The sequence below is a fragment of the Orycteropus afer genome, unplaced genomic scaffold (genome assembly GCF_000298275.1).
Source record: "Orycteropus afer afer isolate SDZICR_OR568_19922 unplaced genomic scaffold, OryAfe1.0 scaffold00037, whole genome shotgun sequence".
NCBI classification, from domain to species: domain Eukaryota; kingdom Metazoa; phylum Chordata; class Mammalia; order Tubulidentata; family Orycteropodidae; genus Orycteropus; species Orycteropus afer.
Window position 1 is genome coordinate 13,045,766 of NW_006921624.1, and position 940 is coordinate 13,046,705.

The window sequence follows — 940 nt, forward strand, 5'->3', positions numbered from 1 at the left end:
GCCGCGCTCGTCCCTGCCTTGCTCTTGTCTGCTTCCACCGAAAAGGAAGAAGAAGCCAGGAAAGGGGGGAATGATCAAACTTTTGGAGGCGGGCTGCTGGCGGTCCTCGGAGGCTGAGCAAGGCCGGGCGAGGGCGCGCGGAGGGCGCTGGAAGCCGACTCCCCGCCGGCCTGGGGGAGGAGAGGAAAAGGAAGGATTTGGGGGAAATGAAGGCGATTTAAAGTCTCGGCCCGCGGCGGCTCTCCACCTTCCCTCCTCCCCTCTCTGGGCCGCCCTCTGCTGCCCCCTTCCGGCTGCAGCCGGGGACACAGCCTCCGCCGACCCACGACTGCCCAGCTGGACACAAACCACTCCCTGGCTCTGGGAAAGAGAGGGAAACTGAGATTCACAGAGAGGAAGCTGGCCAGGCTGCACGTCAGGCTGACCGTAGTTCTGAGGTTCGAGAGCGTCTGGCTTGTGAGGCTGGGGGTCCCGGGTTGGGGAGGTCGGGGCAGTAGGAGGAAGGGGACTCCAGAGAGGATCCCGGGAGTTGTAGGGACAGAACTGCAGCCAGTTCTTGATATCCGGACTCCAAAAACAGCCAGGGTCCTGTCCGGGGCCCCGCCCCATCCTCGTCCCACGGGTGCCGCGCGCAGATCCAGAGCGCCCCGAGAAAAGACTTTCCTGGACACATGGCGGGGAGGGCTTGTTAAAGGTTGGTCACCCGCCTCTTCCCGCTCTTTTCAGTAAGAAATGGGAGTCTCACAGCTGCCGAACCACGAAAACTCAGCCAAAGACACTCTCGGATCCTATCGGAGAGAACTACACACCTCGCCCCACCACAAACACCTGGGCAAATTCTTACACCCACAACCCTGGTCGAAGCCCTGACGCTAGAGCCTCTCCACCTCCACCTCACAGGCAGACAGCCTCACACACACTTACTGGTGTACACACCCAT

General features: G+C 61.7%; 1 protein-coding gene across 1 annotated transcript in view; it reads right to left on the bottom strand.

Annotated features, from left to right (window-relative positions):
- Window positions 1-673, bottom strand: part of COL27A1 (collagen type XXVII alpha 1 chain) — a 160,553-nt gene extending 159,880 nt beyond the window's left edge. The window contains exon 1 of the mRNA XM_007936759.1: window positions 426-673. Within this exon, the coding sequence (XP_007934950.1) occupies window positions 426-673 (248 nt within the window). The remainder of the gene's footprint in view (window positions 1-425) is intronic.
- Window positions 674-940: the final 267 nt, after the last annotated feature.